General features: G+C 64.2%; 8 protein-coding genes across 8 annotated transcripts; 5 read left to right on the top strand and 3 right to left on the bottom strand.

Annotated features, from left to right (window-relative positions):
- Positions 1 to 1,567: 1,567 nt before the first annotated feature.
- JCM10292_005719 (uncharacterized protein) lies at positions 1,568 to 4,799 on the top strand (the record flags this gene model as incomplete). The annotated part of the gene is made up of 6 exons (XM_076648325.1): positions 1,568 to 3,384; positions 3,451 to 3,546; positions 3,616 to 3,795; positions 3,855 to 4,152; positions 4,212 to 4,470; positions 4,528 to 4,799. 6 exons carry the CDS (start codon positions 1,568 to 1,570, stop codon positions 4,797 to 4,799), a joined length of 2,922 nt encoding a protein of 973 aa, XP_076506014.1.
- A 1,405-nt stretch (positions 4,800 to 6,204) lies between these two features.
- Positions 6,205 to 7,071, top strand: JCM10292_005718 (glutathione S-transferase family protein; the record flags this gene model as incomplete). Its single annotated transcript, XM_076648324.1, has 4 exons — positions 6,205 to 6,240; positions 6,322 to 6,455; positions 6,508 to 6,705; positions 6,768 to 7,071. The coding sequence occupies 4 exons, from the start codon at positions 6,205 to 6,207 to the stop codon at positions 7,069 to 7,071; spliced, it is 672 nt and encodes a 223-aa protein (XP_076506013.1).
- A 534-nt stretch (positions 7,072 to 7,605) lies between these two features.
- JCM10292_005717 (uncharacterized protein) lies at positions 7,606 to 9,019 on the top strand (the record flags this gene model as incomplete). The annotated part of the gene is made up of 9 exons (XM_076648323.1): positions 7,606 to 7,677; positions 7,743 to 7,935; positions 8,028 to 8,073; positions 8,160 to 8,188; positions 8,250 to 8,360; positions 8,455 to 8,610; positions 8,678 to 8,695; positions 8,775 to 8,907; positions 8,971 to 9,019. The coding sequence occupies 9 exons, from the start codon at positions 7,606 to 7,608 to the stop codon at positions 9,017 to 9,019; spliced, it is 807 nt and encodes a 268-aa protein (XP_076506012.1).
- A 548-nt stretch (positions 9,020 to 9,567) lies between these two features.
- JCM10292_005716 (uncharacterized protein) lies at positions 9,568 to 10,664 on the top strand (the record flags this gene model as incomplete). The annotated part of the gene is made up of 6 exons (XM_076648322.1): positions 9,568 to 9,732; positions 9,803 to 9,899; positions 9,964 to 10,019; positions 10,082 to 10,199; positions 10,263 to 10,387; positions 10,461 to 10,664. The coding sequence occupies 6 exons, from the start codon at positions 9,568 to 9,570 to the stop codon at positions 10,662 to 10,664; spliced, it is 765 nt and encodes a 254-aa protein (XP_076506011.1).
- A 1,102-nt stretch (positions 10,665 to 11,766) lies between these two features.
- On the top strand, positions 11,767 to 17,856 carry IQG1 (Iqg1p; the record flags this gene model as incomplete). The annotated part of the gene is made up of 17 exons (XM_076648321.1): positions 11,767 to 12,643; positions 12,703 to 12,937; positions 13,015 to 13,180; positions 13,241 to 13,318; positions 13,376 to 13,520; positions 13,600 to 15,332; positions 15,387 to 15,581; positions 15,638 to 15,761; positions 15,822 to 16,023; positions 16,081 to 16,274; positions 16,331 to 16,473; positions 16,531 to 16,669; positions 16,726 to 16,951; positions 17,019 to 17,149; positions 17,207 to 17,354; positions 17,419 to 17,781; positions 17,844 to 17,856. 17 exons carry the CDS (start codon positions 11,767 to 11,769, stop codon positions 17,854 to 17,856), a joined length of 5,112 nt encoding a protein of 1,703 aa, XP_076506010.1.
- Positions 17,857 to 20,308: 2,452 nt separating this feature from the next.
- JCM10292_005714 (uncharacterized protein) lies at positions 20,309 to 21,244 on the bottom strand (the record flags this gene model as incomplete). The annotated part of the gene is made up of 2 exons (XM_076648320.1): positions 20,309 to 20,961; positions 21,028 to 21,244. 2 exons carry the CDS (start codon positions 21,242 to 21,244, stop codon positions 20,309 to 20,311), a joined length of 870 nt encoding a protein of 289 aa, XP_076506009.1.
- Positions 21,245 to 23,139: 1,895 nt separating this feature from the next.
- Positions 23,140 to 24,129, bottom strand: JCM10292_005713 (uncharacterized protein; the record flags this gene model as incomplete). Its single annotated transcript, XM_076648319.1, has 3 exons — positions 23,140 to 23,604; positions 23,674 to 23,922; positions 23,986 to 24,129. The coding sequence occupies 3 exons, from the start codon at positions 24,127 to 24,129 to the stop codon at positions 23,140 to 23,142; spliced, it is 858 nt and encodes a 285-aa protein (XP_076506008.1).
- A 312-nt stretch (positions 24,130 to 24,441) lies between these two features.
- On the bottom strand, positions 24,442 to 24,815 carry YPD1 (Ypd1p; the record flags this gene model as incomplete). The annotated part of the gene is made up of 2 exons (XM_076648318.1): positions 24,442 to 24,480; positions 24,590 to 24,815. Coding segments are annotated over 2 exons (265 nt in total), but the record flags the coding sequence as incomplete, so codon positions are not given.
- Positions 24,816 to 24,929: the final 114 nt, after the last annotated feature.

Below are 24,929 nucleotides of genomic sequence, written 5' to 3'. Positions count from 1 at the left end.
GTGGCCAGGCGTACCGCCGCACGAGATGGCGTGTGCGAAGCTGAGCGAGTGGAAGCGGTAGAACATGACAGCGCAAAAGTTGGGAGGAGGACGAGCGCTTGACGACCGCCCTTTGCTGCCTCTGCCGTGTAAGGCTGTGGCGCTGCTGCCGCCCCTTGGGCACTCGAGTGCCGAGTTCATCCCTTGCCCGACGCTTCGCCCGCTGTCCTCTGCATGCTAACAGCTCACCCGCTCGCCCGAGCGTGACGCTTCTCCTCGGCCGCCGACGCCAGCAACGAGTCCGTCCCCGCCCATTCCGATCCGCCGAACCTGAAGCCGAGTCCAGGTCGCCTCGCACGGGCTGAGCAGGGTGACGAGCGGCGAAAGCGGGCGGTTGATCGAGCGAGGCGAACATGGAGCTGCGTGATCGTGCGAGGCCAACGTCGGAGCGGAAATTAATCACCGTACAGCACCTTGCGGCTGCTCAGCGCAACGGTTGCTGATACGCTGCTCTTTGCTGGTGGGCGCGGGCGCCGGCATCTCTGCCGACTGATAGGACGAGGTCTTCGTCTCATCTGCTTCGCACCTCTCGGGCTTTTTCGCTCGGCATGACGGCGGATCCAAAAAGAGGCTCAAGTTCGGCAGCTTCGGAGCCGCTGCGGAAGATCTTCTGAATCTCCACAAAAGTGTCCGGGTGGCGCTGACGATCCGCGTGCCGAGCCGCCCGACGCAGCACACGGACAAGTGCGCGACGAGGGTTCCGGGTCCCAAGCGTCTGGCGCCTGGCTGGCGCAAGCACAAGCGCGAGGAACACGCGCTGGTCTGGGCTCGCGCGTTGCAGGCGTCGCCGTCGGAAGCAAGGGGGTGGCGCAGGAACCGCTCCACACCATGCGGGCGCTCGTGCTTCCGTGTGCAACCTTCGGTGTCGAAAGAAGCTCCTGGCGCCTGGGCTCGTTCCGTTCCTCTGCGTGTGCTCCAGACTCGGGGAAACGTAGCGCCACTCTCCCGGGACGACAATGAAAACTTGATGAAGTCAAGGGCTCCATGCTGCGGGATCTGCGACGAATGATGACCGTGCCGTACCGGTACCTAAGGCCGACGTTCGAGCTGTGCGGCGAACGTCAGCGAGCGGAAGCACGCTCGCAACCCGGGCTGGCACGCTTCATTTCAGCCGAAGGAACGAAGCTAACGACGTCGCACTTGCTCGGTCGGGAAGGTGCGCGCGAGAACACGGTCGCTGCGCGACGACGAAAGCGCTTCTGCGGTGGCTAGCCGTCTCGTACGGCAGCAAGAGATCCCTTGGAGCGTCTGTGGCTTGCATAGATGTCCTCACTGAGTGCGAGACGACGACAGGAGGTGCGCAGGGACGGACAGACACGGTGTCTCAGCACTTTGGTCGATCCAGGCACAGGCGGTGAGACTAGCGTGAGAGGGTCGGTCTGCATCGTCGGGTGCGCCTGCTCGTTTCTGGCGATCCCGCGAGCGCAAGGCTACGAGCGAGTGCGAACGGGAGCGCAGCCTTTCGGCCCTGCTCTGAATCCGCTGCTCCGCCCTTCGAGAACGCCCGAGTCGCGCCCGCCTGGCTTGCATGTCGGCAGATCCTGCGGGTGCACGCCCTCCTGCCGCAGCAGCATCCGGCGCCCCTCCGCCCTCGCACCCGGCCCAGCACCCGCCGCACCCGCTCGCGGCAGCGCCCTACGCCGCGTCGTACGCCCCGCCGACGCCCGCCCAGGCGTACCACGACCCGCCCGCGCCGCACGACGGCGCCATGCTCCACCTCGCGCACCCCGCGCCGCCCGCGCACGACCTCCCCCACCCTCCTCCGCACCATCCCCTCGCCATGGGCGCCGGTGCTGGGGCGCAGCTGCCCGGCGCAGCCTCGCTCGCCGCTCAGCAGCAGGCGTCGAGCATGCCCAGCCCCGGCTACGGCCTCCAGATCGACACTGGCCGCGCGCACCACTGGCAGGGCGACGGGCGCCGAAAGTCGATCAAGCTCGCCACGCCTGGCTCTGCCGAGCCCAACACGGGCTCCTTCGGCTCGTGGGGCTGGCCGACGGCGCCCGACGCGGCCCTGCGCCGTGCGAGCGCGCCGACGATGAGCGACGACCGCGCCGCCGCCGCCAACGCTGACCACGCCGCTGCCGCGTCGGCGGGCTTCGGTGCGTCTGCCGGGGGGGCTCACGGTGCCATGTACCCTCAGGCAGGCTCGTCGTGGCCGCCGCCGCCCCCTGCTGCGAGCCACTTCTATCCGGCGCTTCCCAACCCGTTCACAGGCATCCCCAGCGGCCCTCCTGGCTCGTCCGGCGGACCTGGAGACGCTCGCCCGAACTCGTCGCCGTCGCCGTTCAGCGGCTCGTTCCCGGGCGCCGGCGGCCCGCAGCCTGCCTACGTCCCCTACGGCGCGCCCGCCTATCTGCCCTATACCCCACAAAACTCGTCGTTCCCGCCGTCTGCGTATACCCCGATGTTCTCGCACTCGTCGCCCGCGCAACCCGCACCGTATGCATCGACTTCCGCGCAACCGTTCTCGTCGTCCGCCTATCCGCAGTCGTTCTCGTATCTACCGACCCCTCGCACGCAATTCCCTCCCACTCCGACCATCCCTCCGCAGGCGACATTGGCTTACGCAGCGCCGAATGGTCTTGGCGTCGAGACGCCGACGTCGCCCACGTTCCCGGCCGACCCGAGCTCTCCCTACATTCCGCCGGACCCGAACGCGCCGCCTTCGCAGGCCGTCCTCGTCGCCGCCGCGAACCGCACCAAGCTCGGCACGATTGACTTGACGGGGCACAGCAAGTCTGACGACGGCTCGGCCCGCCGCCCCTCGACGGCGGTGAGCACCCGCCGCGCCGTCGACCTCGAGTACGACTGCCAGAACTGCCGGCGCAGGATCGGGCGCCTCACGCTCCGCGGCGGCCCCGTCGAGAAGGCGCTAGGAGACAATGCGAGCAAGTACCTCGGCGTGTTTTACTGCACGTCTTGTGTCGCCGCGCCGCCGAGCTCGTCGAGCGGCCGCCCCGACGGCTCGCTGTCGAATCCGATCAATGCGTACGCGGGCGAAGCCACGTACTACGACCAGCTTTCCGCCGCGGTCGACCGGTACCAGGGGATCGACCCGAAGACGCAGGACACGCGCCCGCCGCCGGCCGCGCCGGGCAAGGTCCGCTCGGGGTTCACGTCGCACGCCGTCATCGCGGGCAGCAACAAGAAGCGGCGCGCGAGCGTCGTTGACGAGTCCGAGGGTGTCCTCGCGTGCGACGTCTGCCGCCGCGACCTCGCGACCGGGTCGCTTCAGCTCGTCGCGACGGGAGAGGCGGTCGGCGCGACGATCGAGGTACTCTGCACGCACTGCGAGTCGCGCTATACGCGCTGCTCGGACTGCGGCGGCGGCGGCGGCTCCAAGGGGTGCGTCGCGTTCGCTCTTTCGCTCGCTTAGCGGTGCCGACTGACTCGGTGCTCCCGCTCCTGCAGTGTTGGTCGATGGCGATGCACGCAGCTCTTCCCGCCAGGGCGACGGACTTGCCAGCTGTTGCATACTCGCGTTGGGACCGTCAACGAGATGGACTAGTGCGTCATTGCTCTCGCCTGTCCTTCCGATCCGCTGCAGCGCTGACCGCGCTTCCGCGCCGCTCGCAGCGACATCTGGCCCGTCTCGCAGCTCCCAACTGAGCAACTCCCCGAGCTCATCGAGATGTGCCGCGACCTGTACTACACGAACCTGCTCGGCACGCTCGCCGTGCCCGACATGCTCGAGTCGGTCAGCCCCATTGCACGGAGCTTCGCCGAGATTGAGAAGCTCTGCGTCGATTCATGGACGTGCGTCTCGTCATTCTGCTCTTCGACTTAGCGCTCGGCTGACCCGGTGCATTCTGCAGCACTTACGAGCCGCTCATCTCGGACGACATCGAAGCGACAAAGGGCACGCGGCGCTACGTTGCGCTGCGCTGGGTGCGCCCGACGTCGCGCAAGAAGCGCAACCGCAAGAAGAACAACGCAAGCCATGACAGCAACGGGACGAGCGACGCGGCGGCGCAGGCCGGCGCGGGGCAGTCGAGTCCGGACGAGCCTAAGGCGCAGCTCCCGCCTTCGCCGCTTGTCGAGAGCCCGAAGAGCGACGTCAAACTGATACGCGAGGGCAAAGTGCTCACGGGGTTCATCCTCGCCGAGCTCGATGTGCGCTCTTTGCCACTTCCGTTGCCGGACACTCGAGCTGACACTTGGCCACCCCGCAGCTTGAGTGGGGCATGCTACACGTCACCATCACGCTTCCGACGGGTGCAGGCGAGTCGTACGACGCCTCGACACGGCTCATGCAGACGCTCGTCGCGCGTGTGCACGAAGACGTTGCCGCGATCAACGCCGACCGCGCGCTCAAGCAGCTCGCGCCGTACCCGCCGTGCACGACCGCGTGGACGATGCACATGACGAAGCGCGACAGCCGGATCATGAGTCGACTTGAGACGCGTCGCGGCTTCATCCCGCTCGAAGACTGTGCGTCGCGCTTCTCGGTCAATCTCGAGGGGCTCGCTCTGACTTTCGAGCCCACAGTGCTCATCAAGTACCCCGAGACGGACAAGACGCGCTTTGCACCGCACCGCCCAACCAACTTTCCGCCCGAATTCCTCCGCGGCTGGCAGGTCTACGCCAAGCGCCTGACGTCGGAGGACCTCCCGCCGTCGCACCAGAGCTCGTACTCGTCTACCATGTCGAGCGTGTCGACGACGAGTCAGCAGCCTTACCAGCAGCAGCCGATGCTCAACGCCGTTGGAGCGCCATCGCACCTCACGCACTTGTCGGCGCTGCAAGGGCACCCGCAATAGCAACGAGCCCTCCCGGTCTCCCCCCTTCCTCGCTCGCAAGGCGCACATGCCGTTCGTTCTGGCAGCCTTGCGGCACGACGTCTCCCAATCCCGCTCCGTCCTCTCTAGCAAAAGCCTCGCTCTCTCCGCCGGTTGTTTCATGTGCCACTAAGTACGCCCCTGTCGCTTATTTGTAGCCCCTCTGCTTTACGTCGCCGACGCCTCTGCACGTTGCACAACGCCGCCCGGACTGCCGAGAGAGGGCAAGATGTGCACCTATTCCGCTGACCGAGCCAACATCTCCGTCTCGACTCGCCGCTTCTCTCGCTCCTCGCTCTCCGCCTGACTCCTGCTTGTACTCTATCTGGCGCTAACGCGTACGCCCTCGAGCACCGCATGCCGCTTTCGCTTCAGCCGCGTGTGACGAGACCGGGCCCATGGTTGTGGCGTACGAATTGCAGCCTTCATCCTCCCGCCCCGCTCAGTGCAAGTGCAGGCGGCGCGCTCCGTCTGTATGTCGTCGATTGGGGCACGACAGGTTGACGATTGCAACAGCGAGGCTGGAACGAGCCACCATTGTAGCGCCAAGAAGCGTAAGGCGCTGTCAAGACAATGTGCCACAGCACGCAGGAGCGTCCAGAGCGCGCTGGACGGTGGGTCTGCGAGGGTCGATTGCCCTTCTCAAGTTGCGGCAGCGAACTGACGGAATCGCGCGATGTCCGCAGACTCTGGCTCACTTTGGTGTGCTGAAGTCTCCTCCGCCGTACACTTAAGAGTCTCCTGACACTAGACCGAGTGGCTTCTCGTAGGTCTCAAGGGTTGAACAGAGCGCGGAAACATAATCTTTGTGACCGCATTCGACCTTCGCAACTTGCTCGCTCATCTCTCTCCCTCCTGCTTTTGCTCTTGTCTGACCTCCTTATCCCTTGACAAGCTGCTTGTGCAAAGGAACCTTGAGCAAGTCGCTTCTTATAGCAGGCGAGCTGTCGTGCGGGTCTCTGTACCTTCTCTTCTTTTTGGGCTTCCGCTCCCATGTCCTTGTCATCGTCTGTTCCCAACAGCGCGCACGCTTCCAAGACAATCAAATCGCTTCGTTCGGCTCGGCATTCGGTGAGAAGCTCGGGGAAACCTCGGCAACTTGCCTTATTTGTCTTTCCGCTTACAACGTTGCTTCGTCACCTTCTGCGGGCATCGCTGCTTCGCGAGCCTACTCCGAAAGTCGGTTCCGGCTGTTCTGCCCTGGTCTCTACCGGTGAACTCAGCTCTCGCTACCTTCAGGTGCGCGCAACTTCCCCAGGCATTTCGAGGGCGACGGCGAAGGCCCGACCCGCGCGCGTCGGATGCCTCGCTCCGATGAACTGAACCGGGTGCATACGCAGCTGTCCCTCTCGCCCTCGCTCCTGCACCCCGCCGATACCACTTAACGATGGCTCAATTCACGCTCTACTCGCACGCTCAAGGTGTACGTCCTGGCAACAGCCCATGCCGCCTATTGCGCGCTGACCCCTCCCCCACTTCTTCCTGCCGAAACGTGTCCGTGCAGCCCAATGGCTGGACCGTTGCTTTCCTCCTCAAGGCCCTCGGCCTGACGTACGAGACCAAGTACCTCGACTTTGGCGCAAACGAGCAGAAGAGCGAGGCTTTCCTCAAGATTAACCCGAACGGCCGCATCCCGGCGTGCGTCCCATCTTCGAGTGTCTCCTGAGCCGAGCTGACAACTTGCACACAGTCTTGTTGACCACCAGAACAACGACTTCACCGTCTTCGAGAGCAAGGCTTGCCTCGTCTACCTCCAGCTCAAGTACGACACGGAGAACCGTTTCGGCGCCGGCGCAACGGCTGAGCAGCAGGCGGAGCAGGCTCAGTGGCTCTACTTCCAGGCCAGCGGCCAGGGCGCCTACTTTGGCCAGGCGGCCCACTTTAAGTTGTGCGTTGCTCAGTGGCTACGCGCTAGATCAAAACGGTCCTCACTGACAGCCTCTCGCGCAGCTTCGCCCCGGAGAAGATCCCGTACGCCATCAACCGCTACGAGCAGGAGGTCGCCCGCGTCCTCGGCGTTCTTGAGCGTGTCCTCTCCGGCCGCGAGTACCTCGTCGGTGGCAAGGTCACCATTGCCGACCTCGCCTTCATTACCTGGGACAACTTCGGGCTCAACATGCTCTTGCCCGAGGGCATCAATGCCGAGGAGAAGTTCCCGTCGGTCGCTGCATGGCACAAGAAGCTCACTTCGCTGCCTTACGTCGCGGAGGCGCTCCAGGAGCGCGAAGAGGTCGTGGCCGCCCAGAAGAAGTAAATGGGCGTGTAGAAAATGGACGTCAAAGCAGTGCTTTCTCCTCTTCCCTGTGAGCATGCGACCTGTCGTAAAGCTGAGATGGAGAGCGGATGCAGATTGCGAAGGCCGCGACTTTTGACAACGACACGACGCCGGTATCAGCTCCCGGTCGTACTTAGCCCGACATGCCTTTTTTCAGCACCGATCTCGGCAGCTTTCTGAAGTCCCCATCCCTGCTCAGCTGTACAGACAGATCGGATGCGCGGAGCCTTGCTGACGTGGCATCGGCTTCATGGCGACGCGGACCCGAGTGCTCGATCTTTCCCCTCGTCGTCTCGGCTTCTCGCTCTGCTCGCCTCCTGCTGTTGCTTTCGCTGCTTCCGCACACTTTGTCTCCTGTGCGTTGCGGACTCCTACCACTCGCGGTGCCCTCGCTCACCTTTTGGTCCTCCTCCCCGACATCTCCCCCACATCGCTCTGTGCATCCTCCGTGACTCACGCAGAGCACTCGAGACCTCAGTGTCTTCCGAATCAGATACGAGCACCAGCGATAACATGGCAGAACTCTTCTCGGTCAAGGGCAAGGTTGTGCTCGTAACGGGCGGAGCCAAGGGCGTCGGCTGGGGCGTGCGTGTCTTCCGCGTCATCCAAGTAGGCCGTCCCGTCAGCGAGCTAAGCCTTTGTCCGTACAGATTACGAACGGCTACCTGCGCGCCGGTGCATCGCGCGTCTACATTGCTTCGCGCGACGAGAAGTCGCTCAAGCAGGCCGCGGACGACTTCAACTCGAAGGGCTATGAGGGCAAGTGCATCCCGCTCACGGCCAACTTGGCGACGTACGAAGGCGTGGAGAACCTCGTTAAGGAGCTCGAGAAGCGCGAGAAGTGTGCGTTCCCCTCCCTCTCGCTCGCGACTTGTCCTTGTTCGAGACGAGTCCTTATCCGAGTGGATTACTCATATGTGACACTCCATCGACAGGTCTGCACGTCCTTGTCAACAACTCGGGCAACAACTGGGGCGCACCGTGAGTCTGTTTCCACGCGCAATCGATGGCAACACTTCACGGTCTCCTCTGTTTGCGTTTGTGTGCTCAGGCTCCACCCTTCGCAGGTTCGACGAGTTCCCAGATGCAGCCTGGGGTGAGCTTACTACAACCAGATTGCGTCTCGACAGGAGAACCTGACTCAGTAATCTACGCAGACCGCGTCCTCACGCTCAATGTCCAGCGTGTCTTCACCTTGACGCAGAAGCTCACGCCGCTTCTGCTCAAGAGCCACGGTGGAAGTGAGAATGGACCGTGGCAGGACCCTGGTGCGTTTTCGTTCCGTTCAGCGACTGCTCCTTCGACGGGGCTCCTACGTCGAGTCGAGTCTGCCCGTGCTCACTCCCGTACCGTGACTTGCAGCACGTGTGATCATGATTGGTTCAGTCGACGGTGTGCGCGTTCCGGCGCTCGAGACGTACTCGTACTCCGCCTCGAAGGCGGCTCTGCATCAGATGACCCGCGTCCTTGCATTCCAACTCGGCAAACGTGGCATCACGGTCAACGCTCTTGCCTGCGGTGTGTCTGTCTCTCAGCAGATGTGCACGTTTGTCACTTACTCACATTCCGCTCTCGCCGCCGCCAGGCCCGTTCCAGTCTAAGAGTGCGTTTCGCTTCTCCGCTTTCTCCTGATCAGCCAATCTTCACATTTGAGCTGGGACATCTGACGCGCACTTTGACAGTGATGGCCGCGACCCTTGCCGCCGGCAAGGACACGATCGTAGCGGGCGTGCCGCTCGCTCGAATTGGCGAGCCGGACGACGTCGGCGGCACCTGCGTCTTCCTGAGTTCGGCCGCGGGCAGCTACGTCAACGGGTGCGTCCTTGCTCGATATTGCGCCAGTATGAGTGATCTGACTGATGGCCTCGCCGGACACAGCGCCATCATTCCGCTCGACGGCGGTTCGCTCGTTGCCGCCAAGATCTGAGCTGTCTTTCTGAACTCCATGTCGTCTCTGTGGTCGTGCCCTTTTGTCAGTCCCGTTTGTGCAAGGATCGCTGAGCTCGGCCGAGCGAGCAGAATGGCGAGTTGACCCACCGTGACTGCAACCACGCCGAACTTGCCGTTCCGACCGAACCCTTCCTTTCTCTCCCTTCTCTCCGGATACTGGCTAGCTTCTCGTGCCATTCGCTTGTTAGGTCCTGCTGCTGACCTTGTGCTGACTCGTGCTGGCATTCTGCACCGCCTCCCTGCTGACGACTCCTGCGTCATCGCGAACGCAGCTTCGTCTACGCGCGAGCATGAGCGCGAGGAGGCGCGTGCATCGCAGTCATTCGCCAATTGCTCTCGCTCCCATTGGTACGGCTGTGCATGTGGGGGCGACTCAGATCGTCAGCCTCTCGCTCGCGAGAGGGGACGACACGCCGGAGAGCGAACGCTGCGAGTCTTCCTCTACTTTCCTCTGCATTTCCCTGCTTCGTTCCTGTACGTTCAGACGTCTCTACACCAGCTTGCTACCTCGAACTCACGAGAACAATGCTCTTCCGCTCCCGTGTCCCGGCGATTCTCGTCCGCTCGACCCGTTGCCTCGCTCGCCCTGCTTTCTCCACGCTCCCCGCCCACCTCCAGCCTCACCCGCAGGCAAACTACCAAGACACCGCAACCAACATGTCGACCGTTGCCAACCACGCGGACCTCTACGTGCGCCCTGAAGCCTGCTGGCAGCTTCTCTGCCGGCTCTTGCTGATTGCATCGCACCACATGAACACAGAGTGAGATTGTCGTCGACCACAACAACGTCAAAGATCTCTACCACCGCTACAAGACCGCATCGAGCAACGACGAGCGCGCGACGCTCGTCAACACGAGTCCGTCGTCCTAGTCGTCTGACCCTCCCGGGACTGTCCGCTAACCTACGTGTCTGCCCCCCAGACGTCCGTGAGCTCGCCGTGCACTCGGAGGCCGAGGAGGCCGGCCCGTACAACACGGTGCGTCAAGCTCCCCATCCGCTGCTTTGAGTGGTCCTGACGCTTGCCCCCGCGGATCGCAGCTCGAGGAGAAGGGTCTTGTCCAGGAGTCGACGGCACTCCGTCAGGAGCACCAAGAGCTCGAGGAGATCCTCTGGTCGCTCGACTGGACCAAGATCGACAATCCCGACTTTGGCCCCAGTGTGTTCTGCTCTTCCCATCCCTCCTCCGTGGCTGGGCTGAAGGGCGCTACGTCCGACGCAGAGTTTGAAAAGGCGATCGAGATGTTTATCAAGCATTCCGACCGCGAGGAGGAGGAGGTGCTGAAGCAGCTCGAGGGCAAGCTCTCGCCCGAAGAGAACGCCAAGCTCGCCGCCGACTTCCTCGCCGTACGTCGCGCACTCGAACTTGCTGTCGATTTCTGCCTGTGCTCACTCTGAACGTAATCGTGCGCGTCCGCAGAAGCGCAAGGTTGTCCCGACCCGCCCGCACCCCGCCGCGCCGCAGTCGGGCGGCGTCGTGCAGAAGGTGCTCGGCATGGCGACCAAGCCGCACGACAAGATCATTGAGACGCTCCAGGGCCGCCACTTTGCCGACCTCAAGTACCAGCACTCGAGCGGCAAGGTCGAGCCGATCAAGATCGACTCGGCGCTCCTCCTCGCTTGAGCGGGCGAGAGAGCGTGCATGATGGGGAGGAGCCGCTTGGCCTGAAGGGCCGCATTGTACAGAGGACTCGCATGGCAACAAAGAGCGATGCAGTACCGTCCATTCAGTGCCACTCGTCGCGCGAGAGGCGCGGAAGCGATGTAAGAGGCGTGTGCTCAACATGCGCGAAGCTCGTCACTAGCTATCTCTGCGAGCTCTCACGCGACGGATTGCCGTGCTCGGTCAGTAATGCTACGACGCGGTGTGCAGACTGGTTGGTCCCCGTCGCCGTTGCTGCCGTTTCCGGTCGAGACGGCAATGTCGGCTCGCGATTTGTCCCGCAAGGAGCGCTGCCTGGCAGCAGAGTATGCTTTAGGCTGTCACAACGCAATGATCTACAGGCGCAGCCCTATAGAGACTGGGCGACAGACGTCGTCTTCATCATTTCGCAAGCTTCTTCCGCGTCTTGCTCTCTCCGCTTTTGCCCGCTCGACTCGCCCGAGCAGCTCGCAGCTCCCGAAGAGCAGCCCTGGAGCAGCGACGCACACGCACACGGCGAAGTACTGCTCCTGTGGTGTGGCTCCGTCGCCGTCACTCAACCCCCGCCCCGCTGTTCCCTCCTCCCGTCCAAGGCGCCCGCGCTGTCCCAAGCAGCAAGCGCCGGTTCGTACGCCCGAGTCTCACCTTTGCTGCGCCGCCTCGACTCGCACCTCGCCCGCCACCCGCTCGTCCTCCCCGACCGAGCCCGCACGCGCCTCTCCGACGCCTCGTCGTCTGCCCTCGCCTCGTCCCGCTCCGCCTGGCTCTGCCCGCGCTCGTGCACCACCGAAGAGCACTGCAGGAGGATCGCACAGTGGCGAGCTTTCGCCCACCGCCTCGACTGAGCGCGCATCCGGGTGAGCCGCTCCATCCTCGCGCGCGAGAAGACGGCTTCTTCGCAGTCTGTCGTGGGTCGGGAGGCGGTCAAGCTGAGCACAGAACGCTGAAGTTGAGCTCGTGGAGGCCTGGTCCATCCTGCCCCCCGGCTCTCTCCAGCTCGACGTCCACCAGCCCGCCCCACCTCCCAAGTCGTCAGGAGGTTGACCCGACTGACCCCGTGCCATGTTTGCAGCCCTGTTTCGCCATGTACTCTTCGCCTGATCTCGACCGCTCTCCGTCTCTCTCGTCCAACTCGTCCGGCGCCTCATCCGCCGGAACGCAGCCGCCAAAGACGCCTGCCCTCTCGACCGTGTCCACCTTCTCATCCTCGACGAGTCCATTCAAAGAGGCTATCTCCGAGTTCGACACGCCGGGAAAGGCTGTCTTCCCACGATTGAGTCCGCAGAAGACGCCCACCTCGGCCGCAAAGACGTCGCCGTGGAGCGCAGGCCATCGCGCCTCGCAATCTTTCGATGCTGCGCGGCAGACTTTCGCCAACCTCGAGCGCACTGCGTCGATGAGCGGAGGCGCAAGCCCCGTCTCGCGCTCGACGCCCTTCGGCGATGCGTCCAACTTCCGCGCCGGCTCTCCCGTCCGCTCCGATGGCGCTTCTTCTCCCACTCGTCCCGGCTCTCCCGTCCGATTCGGCACCCCGGGCTCTCCGACTCGGGGCATTGGCACTGGTGTCGGGCCACCCAGCTCGCCGACGCGGTTCGGCTCGACTAGCCGCGCGACGCGCCCGCCGCTCCCGACCATCCCGTCCGACCGTCCTTCCGACTCGCCCTCCTTCCGATCCACCACGCTTTCGACTTCCGCCTCTGCGCGCGCGCTATCGTCTGCGATCTTCTCGACGCGCGACCCGGCGGCGCAGGGCGCTGCGTCGCCTTCGCTCCCGCAGGCACCGCTCACGGGTCTCGAGCGCAGCGTTGTTGGCTCCGTGCGACGCTTCGAGAAGGGCCACAGGAGGGCGATGACTCTGCCTCAGCTCGGAGTGAACGGTCTGCCTTCGCCGGATGCGGGGGGACAGGTCGACGGCGCCGCAAACGGCGTTGGTGCGCTCTCGATCGAGGAGGACGTGCCAGGCGAGTCTTGCAGCACGATTCATCATGAAGAATACGACTGACTAAACACCCTCGCACAGGTCTGCCTGGCCGCGCGCGTCTCTCCCGCCCCGCCGACTCCGCCTCCCCCTTTGCCCCCTCTGCCGTATTCCACTCGTCGCACGGCGGCCTCTCGCGCATGGCCAACGGCCAGGTGGCTGCGCCGCCGAAGCGCTCAATGACGACGACGACGCTGCTGCCCAGCCAGGCGGTCAAGGCGATCGACCGGCAGAGGCACGACCTCGTCGCGTACGAGTACCTGTGCCACCTTGCAGAGTGCGTGCAGCTCATTCCTGCGTTTATCCCTTGTGAAAGGGAGCACGCATCTGACACATCAACTACGACGCTCACAGGGCTCGCGAATGGCTCGAGGCCAACATCTCGACGCGTGCCGACCCGTCCGTGCCGCTCTGGGGCGAGTCGATCACGGACTTTGAACTGAGCCTCCGGAACGGATACGCGCTCGCGCACCTCGCGAGGAGCTTGGGCGGACCGGCGTGCCAGGGACCCATCTACGCCGTGCGTGCTCGCTCCTCACGCTGATTTGGCGTAACGAAGGCTGACGCAGGCGATGATCAGGACCCGGAGCGGCACTTCCGCCACACGGTCAACATCAACATCTTCTTCCAGCTCGTCAACGAGGTTGGCCTGCCCGAGGTGCGCTCTTCCTTGCACTTCCCGCTCGACCATCGCGCTGACCGGGTGGGAGGACAGACGTTTCGCTTCGAGACCGTTGACTTGTACGACGCGAAGAATCTCCCAAAGGTCATCTACTGCTTGCACGCGCTGTCGCAGCTCATGGCTAGGCGAGGCCTGACAAGCCGGATGAACGACCTAGTCGGTCAGATCGACTTCACCGGTTCGTCCGCGTTCTCCTCTCGCCTCCGCATCCCCACCTCCGGAGAGCACGAGCTGACGGACGAACCCCTCACCACCAGACGACGAGGTCGGCGCCGCGCAAAAGGGCCTCTCGGCCTCGGGCGTGCGCATGCCCAACTTCCGCGGCATTGGCAAGGCGCTCGACCGACACGAGCCGTCGACGGTCGAAGAGGAGCCGCCCGAGACGGACGCTGAGCGGCAAGCGCGCGAGCTTGCCGACGCCGAAGACGCGGTCGTTGCGCTGCAGGCGCAGGCGAGAGGCGCAATCGCGAGGAGGGTCGCGCAGAAGGAGATGCAGCGGGTGCGGGCTGAGGAGCGGCGGAAGAGGGCCGAGGAAGAGGAGGCGCGGAGGCGCGCAGAGGAGGAAGAGCTGCGCCAGCGGGAAGAGGAGGCGCGCCGTCTCCGTGAGGAGGAGGAAGCTGCCGAGCGGCGCAGGCGCGAAGAGGCGGCCGAGGCCGAGCGGAGGCGCGTCGCCGAGGAAGAGGAGCGGCGTCGGCAGCTCGAGGAAGAGGCGCGACTCGCCGCCGAGGAGGAGGAGCGCCAGTACCAGGCCGCTGTGCAGGAGGCTGCGCGCACCCTCGTCGGCTTTCAGGCGGTCGCTCGCGGCGCACTCGAGCGCCGACGCTTCTTTGCGCCCATCGAAGCGCTGTCGCAGCTCCGACCGGCAGTCATCGGCTTCCAGGCCGCAGCGCGAGGTGCACTCGCACGCCGCCAGCTCGGCCTCAAGGTGCGCGACCTTCGCGAGATCGAGCCTGCGCTCGTCGGTTTCCAGGCTGCCTGCCGTGGCGCCCTCGCGCGGCAACACTTGCTCGGTCGCATCCACCAGCTCCGGTCGACCGAAGACTTCATCGTCGGCGTCCAAGCACACATCCGCGGTCAACTCGCCCGCCAGTCCTTCGCGGGCAAGTCGCGCGACCTGCGCAAGACCGAGGTCGTGCGCTCCGTTGGCGGGCTGCAGTCCCTCGCGCGTGCAGCTCTCGCTCGCCGGCGTGTGCAGACGCAGCGACAGGAGCTCGGCTTTGTCGAGCCCGACGTCGTCGGCATTCAGGCGCAGGTGCGCGGCTACCTTGGTCGAAACGCGTTCCTCGACTGGCAGGACAACGTCTACCGCAACGAGGGCGTCGTCGTCTTCCTCCAGTCGATCCTCCGGGGCGCCATGGCGCGCAAGCGGTACTGGGACCTGCGGCATCAGCTTCACGAGAACACGTCGCGCGTCGTGCGTCTCCAGGCAGCGATCCGCTCGCGCCGCCAAGGCTCGCAGTACCGTCAGCTCCGCGTCGGCACCAACGTCCCGGTCAGCACGATCAAGAACTTTATGCGCCTTCTCGACGACTCGGAGTTCGACTATCGCGGCGAACTCCAAGTCGAGTCGCTGCGGAAAGAGCTCGTCGGCGCGATCCGCGAGGCGCAGAAACTTGAGGACGACGTCAAGGACCTCGACACGAAGATTGCGCTCCTCGTCAAGAACAAGATCACGCACGAGGTCGCTCGCGCACAGCGCAGCGGGCAGGGCGCGCTCGCCCCGCTCAAACGCACGTCGCTCCTCTCGGCGGCCAATGACCCGTTCGCCGGCGGGGCGCTCGACCACCAGACGCAGCGCAAGCTCGATCTGTACCAGCAGCTTTTCTGGCACCTCCAGACCAAGCCCGATTACCTCGCGCGGCTGTTCGCCAACACGGCACGGCTCGGCATCAGCGAGAGGACGCAGAAGCAGATCGAGGCGACTACTTTCGTCGTCTTCGGCTACGGCCAGGGTCACCGCGAGGAGTATCTTCTTCTCAAGCTCTTCCAGGTATGCAGAAGACTTTCTATCGACCGAGGCCGAACTCACGCTTGTCTCGTGCAGCGCTCCGTGCAAGAAGAGTTCGCCGCCCTTCCAAACGTCGCCGCGTTCCTCCACGGCAAATTCACCTTCCTGCGGCTCCTCATGCAGTACGGCCGGGGCGTTCAGCAGCGACAGTACCTTGTCACCTCGCTCTCCCGAGAGGTTAACGCGGTCATGGGGCGACAAGGACTCGATCTGGGAACGGATCCGATCGCGGTACGTCGAGCTTCCCGTCCCTTCAAATAGCAGCAGCTAACGACAGCAAGCTGCAGATCTACCGCAACGAGATTTCGAAGGAGGAGATGCATACCGGTCTGCCATCGCAGCGGCCGAAGGACGTCAACGACTATGCTCATGCACTGGCCGACCGCGCGACAAACAAAGTCTTCATCGAGCGTACATCGCTTCCCCTTTCCGTCGCCAAGTCATGCGATGCTCACTCTCAGCTTCCCGCAGACCTTCTCGCTTTGATCAAGGCGACGCGCGCCTTCCTCACCGCCATCGTCAACTCGACGGCGCAAATGCCGTACGGCGTCCGCTTCGTCGCGCGGGAGATCTTCCGCGCACTGCGTGCGCGCTTCCCCGAAGAGACAGAAGAGAACATCGTCCGCATCGCCGGCCACGTCGTCTACTACCGCTTCCTCCAGCCCGCAATCTGGTCCGTCCGCCGTCGCGCTTCGCTGGCCCCCGGCGCTGACACTGGTCGTCTTTACAGCGCACCCGAAACGTACGGCATCGTCGAGGGCGTTGTGCCGCCCATCCAGCGCCAGAATCTCGGCGAGGTCTGCAAAATGCTCAACCAGATTTCCGTTGGCCGCAAATTTGGCGGAGCCGAGCAGAAGTACCTTGAGCCGCTCAACGATTTTATCGCCGAGTCGACGCAGGTCTTTACGCAGTGGATCCTCGAGGGTACGCCTCCACCGCACATGTCCGCGCGGCTGGGACTGACCGCTGCCATCGCGCAGTCCTGCACGTCGAAGACCCCGAGACGTACTTCCGCGCCGACCAGTATGTCGACGCTGCGGCATCCCGCCAGCCAGTCATCTACATCTCTCCGAACGACATCTACGCCATGCACAGTATCATTGCCGAGACGATCGACCTCATCGTATGCCCTGCTCGCCCTGCCCTCTCGCGCTGTGAGACTGACGCCTTTTTCTCGCAGGCCCCCGAAGAGCACGACCCGGTGCGGGTGATTGTGACTGAGCTCGGCGGCGTTCCGGCTGGCGGTAGCAGTGATCTCGGTCGCGCTCGCGCCGACGATGTCGCACTTACGCTTGCCACTCGGGTTCTTCCGCAAGAAGGTCAGCTGCGATCTCACTTCTTTCCCTTACGAGCAACCACTGACGCGCGCTGGCAGACCCGGAGGCCGGCGCCAAACACCTTTTCAACCAGGCTAAGCGGCGCGTGCTCGCCATCCTCAAGGTGCACCACGGCAATGATCTCGAAGCGGTGCTCGCGCAGCAGGTCACGCCCGAGGATGAGGACTTGTGGCTGCACATCGTCGAAGAGGAAGAGGCGGAGGAACGCCGACAGGCGCACGAGCAGCGCCGGGCGGTTGTGCCCCAGCTGGACGACATCCGCAAGTGCGTGTGCTTTCCTGTCTCACCCGCTTTGCAACGACACATTACCAACGGACCATTTTGCAAACAGCATGACCTTCCACCAGCTTAAAATGGCCACACTCGGCGACATTGTCCAGCTCCGCCAGATCGGCCTTGTCTCGAAGGCGGACAAATACCAAGCCATCCTCAACGCCATCGCGCACGACATTCGCAGCAAGCGTGAGTGCTCGCAGCTACTCCTGTCACGACTCGCGCTGACGGCAACGATCGCTGCAGACCACCGCCGCGTCCAGCGCCAGAACGAGCTGCAGACCATGCACGCCACGCTCACGTCGGTGCACGACAAGCGTCGCTACCTTGCCGATCAGATCAAGTCGTACCACGAGTACATTGACCAGTCGATGGCCGGCATCCAGAAAAAGAGGTGCGTTTCGTCTCGCCACGCACCCCGCCGGCGCTTTCTAATGCTCGTCGCTTCCCGCTCGCAGCAAGAAGCGCATCGTCTTGCCCTGGTCCATGCAGGGTCAACACCAGCGCCGACTCGAAAAGGAGGGCAAGCGCTACCAATTCGGCTCGTACCAGTACTCGGCGCAGGAGCTCTACAACCGCGGCATCCTCCTCTCGATCGACCAGTACTCGCCCAAGCAGTTCGACAAGGTCCGTCTCGCCATCAGCTCCGACGGGGTCGGTGTCTTCGAGATCAAAGCGAGCTTCATGGGCATGGCTATCGAGACGGTCGAAGTCAAGCTCGAGGACCTTCTCGAGGCCCAGTTCGTCGGCAAGCAGACCGTCTCGATCGGCGACGTCGCAAAGTGCTCCCTCTCGCTTCTGCTCAACCTGATCAATCGCAAGTGCGTCGCCTTACGCGCGGCCCTCACCGTCGCTCCGTCGCTGACCTTTCCACGCGATGCAGATTCTACCAGTAGACTAACGTCCACCCAGCTTATACCCCATTGTCCCCCTTGTTTCTTCATTTCGCACCTTTCGTCTTTCTGCGCCCGCAAGCCCCTTCGCATCCCTCGTCGCACACCTCGTTTCGTACCCGTCCGCCGTTTTGCCCTGTCACCCTCGGTTCGGCACGCCGCGCGTCATTCGCGCCAACACCATGTTGTATCGCAGCTTCCGTTCTGTCTCTGTCAGCTTGAGGCAGATCTGTGAAGTTGGAGAGAGGGACGCATTCCAGGTTGCAGGGCCCGACAGCCGCTAAGGCCTGCCGACGAGTTGAGTAGGCATACGCGCGGTGAAGATCCGGTCTGGTGATCCTGTCAGCAATCATGTGCAAGCGAGGGGGGCGGAGACGGCCAAGTGGATGGGGCAAGGTAACGAGCATTGCGGAGCATCCTGCCCATTTCGCCCTTGAAGCGCGAGCTGACCCTCTTGTCTTGCAATACGGACTGTCGCGCTGTGTGGTGGTGTCGTTGTGTGGCGAGTGGGGCATTGCCGGCTGCGGAAGGCGATCTGGAGATCAAGATTCGCGAGACGGGCCGGATGGCTCGGAGTGTTCTGGTGCAGCGGTGCCGGCCGATCGGTCCTGCGATTCCTCCGACGGCTACACGGCTCCCTTTGAGTCCGAGTGAGCGGTGGCGGGCGAGCAGGGGGCGTGACAAGCTGAAGAAGAGAAAACGGGCCTCGAGGCTCCATCAGCCCGAGGCCTGTTCTCCTCGTCTACTTTGTCAATTGCCCTTGTGCCCGTGCGTGCGCGCGTGATGAGATTCACCAGAGCTCCTGCTCCCCCCGCTGTCTGTTCTGCTTCGCCGCTGAACAAGCTGATCTCGCTGCGACCATCCATCACGAATCCGTCTGCTCGCCCTCATCTGGCCGTCCAGCGGCTTTGCGCGCTTTTCAGCAGCGTCTATGACGTCGGTGTGTGCCCCTTTCAGAGCTGTGCCAAGCAGCATGCAGCCCGAGCATGTACAGCGAATGTCGCCGACGCTACGATGCGGGCTGGGCGGAAACGCAACCAGCCCTCCTTGATGCCCGGGCAAGCGACTAAGCGCGCGCGCCTCCAGGAACACGAGTCGCTAGATGTGCTAAACCATGCGAAGCTTGCGGGCCGGCGGTAGAAGCGAGACGGTGGGGCAGATGGGTACGAAGTTGAGCGGGCTGAGGGGGTTCGCAAGTCAAGCGGGACTCAGCATGTCTGAGCAACGCCAGCTCCGCCTGCTGTCGGTCCAAGCGGGGGAGCGCTACGGAACACGAGCTTGTCCGCGCGGGAGGAGACCGGCAGGAAGTGTGGACGGGGGGCAGCTGCGCCGACATCGCCGTGGCCCCGCCGGACTTCGCTGCTTTGCAGCGCGTCGACTACGCCGCCAGAGGAACCAGCGCTGAACACGAGTCGCTGCAGTCGAGGCTGTCGAGGTCATTGGCGAGAAGGGCGAGGGCGTGAGGAAGAGAGTTTGAGGGAGGAAAGGCCGGCATCGCCTGTTGCGACGTGCTGAGGATGAGCGCCTCCGGCTCGAGGTTGTCCAGCACCTCGAACGCCTCTTCGAGCTGCTCCGCAAGCTATCCGAGGTCGTTGACGGCGGCAGAGACGCCAAGCTGGCGTGTCTCCGGTCCCGCTCGAGCCCCCTGCGCTTCCGCTTGCTTCCCTGCGGGAGCTCGTGCCTGCACACCCTCGTGAGACGCCCGAGGGTCCCTTGCGGCGGTTCTCGTGGCTTTCCGGGTGCCCGCTTAGGCTCTTCGTTGCTCGCCTCGCTGATCGACGATCCCTCGCCATACTCGTGGCCACCTCCTGCTCGCAGCCACATGCGAGGCCTGCGCACCTTCAACGCCGCTGCTGATGTGGTTGTCGGGGCTCAGTGCACCGAGACTTGAAGGACCCGGCGCCCTGCCGGAGTGCTCGTCCTCCTCGGCTCGCCACCGTTCTCATCTGCTCAAACGGCCTTCTCAAGCGCTCGCGCATTCTCCACGCCTTGCTGACCCTTGTCACACGAGCAGAGGTGGCCACCCAGCCCATCGCTTCCACGAACGAGATCTTGGACCGCTGCTCGGGCTCGCTTCGCCCGCAGCAGTCGCCACTTGCTGCATTGACGCCTCGTTGCTCCCTTGCTCTCGCGGCTATGTCAAGTCTGCTCTATCACTCGCATCCGCGCCGATACGCATGTTTCGGATCTGCTAGTAACAATTTGACTCAGCTCCTCCCACGGCAGTGCTCCGGCATGATCTTCCCGCTGCCTGCTGTGCCGCGCTCTCCCCTCTCGTGGTCATCCCACTATTTGCCTCTCATCCGTTGCGGAACACCGCCAGAGTTGAACAGGGAATGAGGGTTATCACGATTCGCATCGCCTCGTCACCGTGCGCACCCATGCAAGTCTACCGGAGAGATACAACACTGCAGCAACTGCACTTCGTCAACTGTGTCGGAGCGCCATCCCTTTTCTATCGCCAGTCGTCCGGCATCGTCGCCCCGGGCACCGCAGTGCACACATCCTGCAGCTCGGAGACGAGGACGTCATAGGCGCGCTCGAGCGTGTCCCACACCTTGCGGTCGCTCAGCTCGAGCGCCTGCGCGTCGAGCCACACCTCGCGCACGCGCATCAGACGCGTCACGAGCGAGTCGAGGTGCGGCTGCAGCGGGTCGGGCGGCGGCGCCGCGGCGTCGAGCGAGAGCGTGCGGGGCGGGAGCGCGTCGGGCGTCGCGAGGAGGCTGTTGAGCAGCTGCGCGGCCGAGCCGTCGTACAGGTACTTGTGCAGGAGCGGCCATGCCGGCCGGCACGGGATCCGGATGGCGACTAGCGGGAGGAGGAACTCGTTGCTTGGTGAGGTTGCATCGTCGACGCCCTGGCCGGGCGGAATGAAGCGCCGGCAAAGCTGCGGCAGCAATGGCGATTGCAGTGCCCAGACGAGCCCGTGCACGGGAGTGCGGTAGTGCTCACCCGTGTCCGTGAACTGCAGCTCGAGCACATGCGTGGGCGGCGAGTGAGGAGGAGGAGGTCGAGTGCATCGAAGCAACGGGAAGGGTGATGAGGCGTCGTGGATGCCTGGTCCTTGGATGCCGGTCGTCAGACTCCCTGCTTGCAACAGTTTCGTCGCTTTTGAAAGCAAGGGAGTCGTTAGAATAGCGTGCACCGGGCTGAACGGAGGTGGAGAGACCTCACCCAGCCCTCGAAGCGCGTTGAGGGTGTAGTCGAGCGTTGCGCCCGAACTGCTGAGCTCGTCATCCAAGTCAAGCTCGTCCAGTTGGACTGGCTCGAAGATTGGACGCGGCGGCAGCCCGGTGGGTATGCGGATCCGGCCGTTCGGGAGGTGGAATGGAGGGAACTCGATGGGCAAAGGGGCTTCGCGGGAGGACTCAGAGGATGGCGGGGATGCCATTCGACCTCGAGTCGAACGGACCGAGGTGTGCGATGGGGAGGGGAGGGCCAGCAGTGCGTGAAAGAGCAGGCCGGGGGAGTGCACGAGGCATAGTTTGAACCACAACCCCGCGCGCGCCTCGGAGATGAGACGTCGCACATCAGCTTCAACGTGGTCTCGTCCGTCGCGAAACAAGGTGCCTGGACCCATGGGCAGGGGGTAGGACGAGTCTGCCACAGCGGTGAGCGCACTGTGCGATCAGCACAGCGTGTCGCTGGCTTTGCAAAGGCGGCACTCTCGCCAGCAGGCAAGGCTGCTCGGCCGTTATACGAACGGCAGAGCACAGGCTAGATCCGGCAGCTACTGCGCCTCAAACGTCTGTGGCCGCTGCCGCGACGAAATGGGGCTGACACCGAAGGAGCGGTGCAAGGAGGCTCGTGGGGGTAACGAGCACTGCTTGACAGCAGCGGCTCATGCACGTGAGTGGCTGCTAGACCATAGCAGCACAGCAGAGCTAGTGGCGGAGGGGAGAAGACTCGTGGTCGTCCGCAAGGGTGGAGACGAGGTCACTGTGGCGACGGTTCAAGGCTGCCCCGTGATGTCCCGCAGGCCTTGCAGTTCGCCTCGCCAGCGCCTGGACGGCTGGCAGCAGCCTCGCAGCGTCTGGTCGAAGCCTGGTGGTCAACGTGGCCGCTCGCTCATCGCCGACGAGCGTGCGAGGTGGGGCAGAGCGAATGAGCGCCGACGAAGCGCCTTGCTGGCGGTCTGCGACGGTTCAGCGATCTGCAAGGCGGACAGGACGTCGCCCGACGGCGGAGAAGGTGGCCACGGCAGACGGCGGCGAGCAGAGACGTTGGCAGAGAGGCGCGCCGAAAGATCGTCGCTCTCGTCGCCCAGGTACGTGCGCCTCCATCTCGCACCGTGAGGGCAGCAGACTGGTCTCGCTGGCACTTGCTTCCCTACGTTCGACGGACTTCCCGCTTTCACGCCGCCAGGGCGCCCACGCTAGGCTCCAACCGCCCTCCTCTACGCAAAGCTCCGCCGAGTGGGCTTCACGCGGCACGTCGAAGGGCCGGCAGATGCTCTCGCACACTCCAACGGCACTTCAGCTGGCGCTCTGTCCGCTGCGGACGACAAGGCGGCATCGGTGGGGAGCTATGGGCGTCAGTTGCGCCGTGTGTCGCTCGCTGACCCACCCTTCGACGCTGCTTTCTGGACACGCATCAGTTCGGCGCACAAGACGACGAACTTCCGTCTTGACCTGTGCGCGCAAGGCCTCGTTGAGGTGGACGGCTCGCGCGCCGTCTTGCAGACGACCTGGGCGTCCGCAGCGCCGAGGCTCGTATTAAAGATGCACGAGAGCGAACGCTGGATTTACTGCATCGCTTTGAAGCTGGCGCGGTCGGGTTTCGGCGGCAAGGCCTCAGTCGACCTTCTCACCTCGTCTGCCTCCGTCGCGTCTTTCACGCCCTCATCGCGCTCGCTTCCTTGCCCGCCTTCGAACAGCACCTCCTCCTCGCACCCTCTGAACGGGCGAGCAAGATCTTCTTGGCGCAACGGCGTAAATGGACGAATTAGTGTCGTCGACAGACCGCTACTGGAAAATCGCAAGGTGAATTCGTTTCGTCTCGATTGCGGGAACGTACTCGATCCAAACCCTGCGAGGATGGAAGGCCGGTACACGAATGTCGATGTCCTGACTGAAGCAATCAGAGCTGAAGGCATTTTTGTTGAGCAGCTTCTTCCGCAACAGGGTGCAGAGTCAGCCCGAACAGAGTCGATCGGCGAACCGAGACCAGCACAGCACGACTGAGCTGGAGATGCACACAGCACAAGCGGCAGCCAGCACCGTGCAAGCCCAAGCTCCCCCTCTGACCCCTCTTTCTCACACACCGTCTCTGCTCGTGTTGGGACGCTCACAAACTCCTCACGTTCCTCCCGACGCCCTCCTCCTCCCCCTCACCCTTCTCCGCGCCCACGAGCCCCAGCACCCTCCTGAGGGTGTCCCTCTCTCCCTCTTCGAGCTCCTTGACACGCTCCACCTCGCGCTCGAGCTCCTCCCCCCTCCCTGGCGGCCCTCCCTCCCCCTTGTCCTTGTCCTTCCCCTTGGGCGGCGCGTCGACCGCGCGCGACAGGGCGGGGTGCAGCGGCGCGAGGATCTGCGCGAGGAGCGCGCGCGGGCGAGGGAGGAGCGGGTGGATTCGCAGAGAGGCGAGCGAGGCGCGTAGGACTTCGGCGGGCGAGACGGGCGGGATGGACGGTGGCAGTGGGGGAGGGGCGGGCGTGCTGCTGGGTGGAGGGGCGAGCGAGGGCGAGGGGAACAGGGGCGAGTTGAGGAGGAGGATGTGGGCGGAAATGTACGAGAGAGAAGGGAGGTTGGGCTGTGCGTGAGCGCGAGCGGAGCGTTAGCGGGGCTCGCGCGCCTTCTCTTGTAGAGCAAGTCGACGCACGTATTCTGTCCATCGTCGTGCGAGCGCGAGCACCCTCTGGTCCGTCTCCCTCCCACACCGCCTCGCCGCCCGCATCACCAAGTCGAGCAGCTCGCTCTCCTCCTTTCCCTCGCCGACGCCGTCGAGCAGCGCAATTCCTCCGTCGACGACCTCGTTGTAGCGTCCGGAAAAGTACTGCTCGTGCAGCCCAAAGAGCGCCGGACGGGCGGGGCCTTTCGAGCGTGCGGCAAGGGCGGGGTCGTTGAACCACTGGAAGCGGGTGGGCGGTGAGCCTCTGTAAGAGCAGCAGCAGCAGGAGCAGAAGGGACGCACGCCTGGCTCCTCGATCTTTGCCGTGTAGTCCTGCGCGGCGCGCCGGGCGGCTTCGATGCGTTGTGCGCGGGCGAGCGCGGCGCTGTCGTCGATGTCGACTTCGAAGCCGGCAAATTCGCTGTCCCACAGGTCCGCTTCCGACATGGTCGCTCGAGCGCGCGTCGGGCGAGACAGCCTAGGGTGCGATGAGAGGGAGGAAGAGCCAGGTGCACCGCCTCGATCGCTGGACAAGCAGAGCAGGGTCAAGCTCGCTGCGAAATGGCCGCGCACAATCTGTGCAGGTAGATAGTTGCAATGGTAGGTTCTTGGAGATCACCAAAACACAAAGAAAGATGGGAGGGAGGAGGCTATGTACAGTGGTGGTGGTTGCTGTTCCCTTCGTCACGCGACTCGTCGCCGTCCAAGCTATCTCCGCTGCTCTCTCCGCCCTGCTCAACTGGTCGGACGAAGCGCAGGTCACGCCGACGCCGAGTCCTTGTAGAACGCCTCGAGCCACTGGTGATAGTCAAGTAGGCAGAAGAGTCAGCGTCGCTCGCATCTGCAATCCGGACGACGCCCGTGCGAGCGCCGAGTACGGTCGTTCAAGGTGACGGCAGGCACGCACCTCCTTTGCCTCGGCCTGCTCCTTCTTGAGCCGGACGAGCAGCACCCGGCACCGGTTCAGCGCCTCGTCCTCTGCGACCTCGGGCCCCTCGCCGCGCGCGTCGCGGCGCTTGCCAAAGTGCTGCATCGCCTCGCACGAGTGCTGCACGCGCTGCAGGCCGAGCGCGGCCGACGAGCCCTTGAGGAAGTGGCCCTTGCGCGAGAGTGCGTCGAGGTCCTTGGCGGCGCTGGTGTGGGGGGGGGGGGGGGGGGGGGCGCCGGGGGGGTTGGGGCGCGGGGCGGGGCCGCCGGCGGACACGGGGCAGCGGGGGCAGCCTGGCCCTCGCTTGCCGGTGCAGCGT

This window comes from Rhodotorula paludigena (genome assembly GCF_050403205.1).
Source record: "Rhodotorula paludigena JCM10292 DNA, Rt_paludigena_JCM10292v1_ctg15, whole genome shotgun sequence".
NCBI classification, from domain to species: domain Eukaryota; kingdom Fungi; phylum Basidiomycota; class Microbotryomycetes; order Sporidiobolales; family Sporidiobolaceae; genus Rhodotorula; species Rhodotorula paludigena.
Note: the sequence above shows the minus strand (reverse complement) of the source record. Positions and strands in the feature narration are given on the sequence as shown.